Here is a 2,613-nt window from a genome sequence, read left to right on the forward strand (position 1 = left end):
GCCGCGGGCTCGGGCGCGTCGGGCAGCCTCCGGTGCGCCTCCTCGCCGTGCCGGCTCTGGCAGTGGGTGAGGTGCTTCTTGAAGCCGCGCGGGAAGTTGGACTCGAAGCTGCAGCGCGGGCACCTGAGCAGGCTCTGGCCGTGGGCGGCCACGTGGTTCTTGAGGAGGCTCTCGAGCAGGAAGGCCTTGCCGCAGATGGCGCACTTGTAGGGGCTGTGCACGTCGTGCTTGTTGACCAGGTGGTGCAGCACGGCGCCCTTCTTCATGGCGCGGCAGCAGCAGATCTTGCAGTAGTACTTGCCCTTCCCGCGCTTCATGTACTTGGCGATCTCCTCCTCCGAGATGAAGGCCTCCTTCTCCTCCGTGACCTGCAGCGCCTGCCGGGCGCGCGCCGGCCCGCCCGCGTCCGGCCCGCCCTCCCGGCCGCAGTCCACGGACTCCACGTCCACCTGCTCCTGGTCACTGCTGGACTCCTGGCCCTTGGCGTCGGCCGCGTCCGCGTCCGCCTTCGCGCACTCGCTGCCGCCCGGCTCGGCGTCCGCGGTCTGGCCGTCCCTCTTGAGCCTCTTCGGGCAGGGAAACAGAGCGTCTTCCAGAAGCTTCTGAGGCGTGGCCAGCAGCTCCTCCTGGGCCAGCGGGTCACACTTCTGCTCGCCCGTGGCGTCGGCCCTCTGCGACTCCGCAAGCAGGGGCTTGGGGAGGTCCGGGAAGAGCGCGTGCTTGCGGGGCTCGGGGAAGAGGCTGCGCTTCCGGGGCTCGGGAGGGGCGGCGGGGGCCGCCCTGGGGGGCTCGGGACAGAGCGCAGGCCTGCGGGCCTCAGCGTCGAGGCAGAGGACAGATTTCCAGATGTCGGAGGCCACCTTCGGGGGCTCGGCCGGCCCGGAAGGACCCGCTTTCCGGGCCTCAGGGAAGACAGGTTTCTGGGGCTCCAGGAAGAAGGAAGACTTCCAGAGGTCGGGGGAGCCAGCTCGGGAACTCTTCTGGGACTCGGGGAAGTCCAGTGACGTGGGGGAAGGCTTCCGCTGATCGGGGGAGAGCTTCCAAACCTCTGGCGACCCCGAGGGCTTCCTGAGCTCTGGAGAGCCGGCTGGGCTACGGACCTCCGGGGACAGAGGGGACCCTTGCTTTCGGAGTTCAGGGGACAAGGGAGGTCCTGCTTTGCGGAGCTCGGGAGACACGGGGGGAGCCGCCTTCCAGGGCTCGGGTGACAAGGTGGGCGTGGCCCTGCGCAGCTCCGGAGGGCCGGACTTCCAGGACTCCGGAGACGTGGGGGGCGTTTTCCAGGAGCCGGGCGAGACGGACGAGGACTTCCAGGAGGCGGGGGACAGGGAGGGCGTCGCTTTCCAAGGCCCAGGGGACACGGACGGGATCGGTTTCCACGGCCCGGGAGACACCGAGGGAGCAGGTTTGGCCGGCTTCCAAGGTCCGGACGGGGCCGAAGGACTGGACTTCCAGGACCGGGGGGACCCGGGTGGCCCTGGCTTCCAAGAGCCTGGCGACCCGGCCGGGGCCGGTCTCCTCGGCTCTGGGGAGGCGGCGGGGAACGGCTTCCAAGGCTCAGGGGACTCCGGCGGGGAGGGTTTCCTTGGCTCCGGGGAGACAGTCCGGGCCAGCTTTCGAGACTCTGGAGACGCCGACGGGGACGGCCCCCAAGAGTCAGGGGACGCGGCTACAACTGGAGACTCCGGGGAAGAGGCTGCAGGCGGCCCCAACACCTCCGGGAAGTGGGAGAGTTTCTGGGGCTTCGGGCTCAAGAGCGCGGCCTTCACTGGGTCAGGGGAGCCGGGGGCAAGCTTGTGCGCCTCCGGAGAAGGAACGGGCACTGGCTTCTGAGGGTCAGAAACGACAGCGGCCGACCTCGGGAGTTCTGGGGAGGAGCCGGGAGCGGGCTTGAGAGACTCAGGGGAGGCGCGAGCGGGGGCCTGTGGCCCCGGGGAGGCGGCAGGCCCGGGTCTCTGCGGCTCCAGGGCGGGAACAGGAGCCGCTTCTGGCGACTCTGGGGACAAGGCCGGGCCCAGTCTCTGCGTGTCCGCGGGCAGGGCGGGCGCCCGCTGCGGCTCCGCAGAGTTAGGGGCCGCTTTCTGGTGCTCAGAGAGCGGGGGGCTTCCCACGGCCTCCGCCTCTCTGCTGAGCGGGTGCTTGGGTTTCTCGCCCCACGGCCCCGGGGCCGCGTGCCTGGCCGTGACGTGGTGGTAGACGCTCGAGTACATCTTGCTGGTGAAGAAGCACCTGTGGCAGTGGAAGAGCTTCGCGCTCTTCTGGTAGAAGATCACCTTGCCCAGCCCGCCGGCGTCCATGTCGTCGCAGAACTCCGGGTGCAGGGTGCCCATGTGGATCTGCACGTCCTCGTGGTCGGCGCCCCGGAAGCCGCAGTGGCCGCACTCCAGCCTGGCCGGCGCGTCCCGCCGCCCCCGCGCCACCTCCATCCTCCCGCCAGCCACAAGGCCCAGCTGCACCTCCTGGAGTTTCTCTTTTGCTGCAACAAAGCACAAATAAGTTACTGTCAGCACGCGGCTCTCCAGAAGCGCTTCGAGGGCCGCGGCCACCAGCCGAGCGGCACGTGCAGAGCTGGGGGCGGTGAGGGGATCCGCCAGGCAGAGCGGGCGCAGCAGC

The 2,613-nt window shown here is 69.8% G+C and overlaps 1 protein-coding gene across 1 annotated transcript in view; it reads right to left on the reverse strand.

The window, feature by feature from the left end:
* Positions 1-2: 2 nt before the first annotated feature.
* The window catches only part of CHAMP1 (chromosome alignment maintaining phosphoprotein 1), a gene marked incomplete at its 3' end in the record, with an annotated part of 5,157 nt that continues 2,546 nt past the window's right edge, over positions 3-2,613 (reverse strand). The window contains exon 2 of the mRNA XM_012734865.1: positions 3-2,476. Coding sequence (XP_012590319.1) covers positions 3-2,426 — 2,424 coding nt within the window. The remainder of the gene's footprint in view (positions 2,477-2,613) is intronic.

Source organism: Condylura cristata, unplaced genomic scaffold (assembly GCF_000260355.1).
Source record: "Condylura cristata isolate star-nosed mole 26May11 unplaced genomic scaffold, ConCri1.0 scaffold00081, whole genome shotgun sequence".
Lineage (NCBI taxonomy): Eukaryota > Metazoa > Chordata > Mammalia > Eulipotyphla > Talpidae > Condylura > Condylura cristata.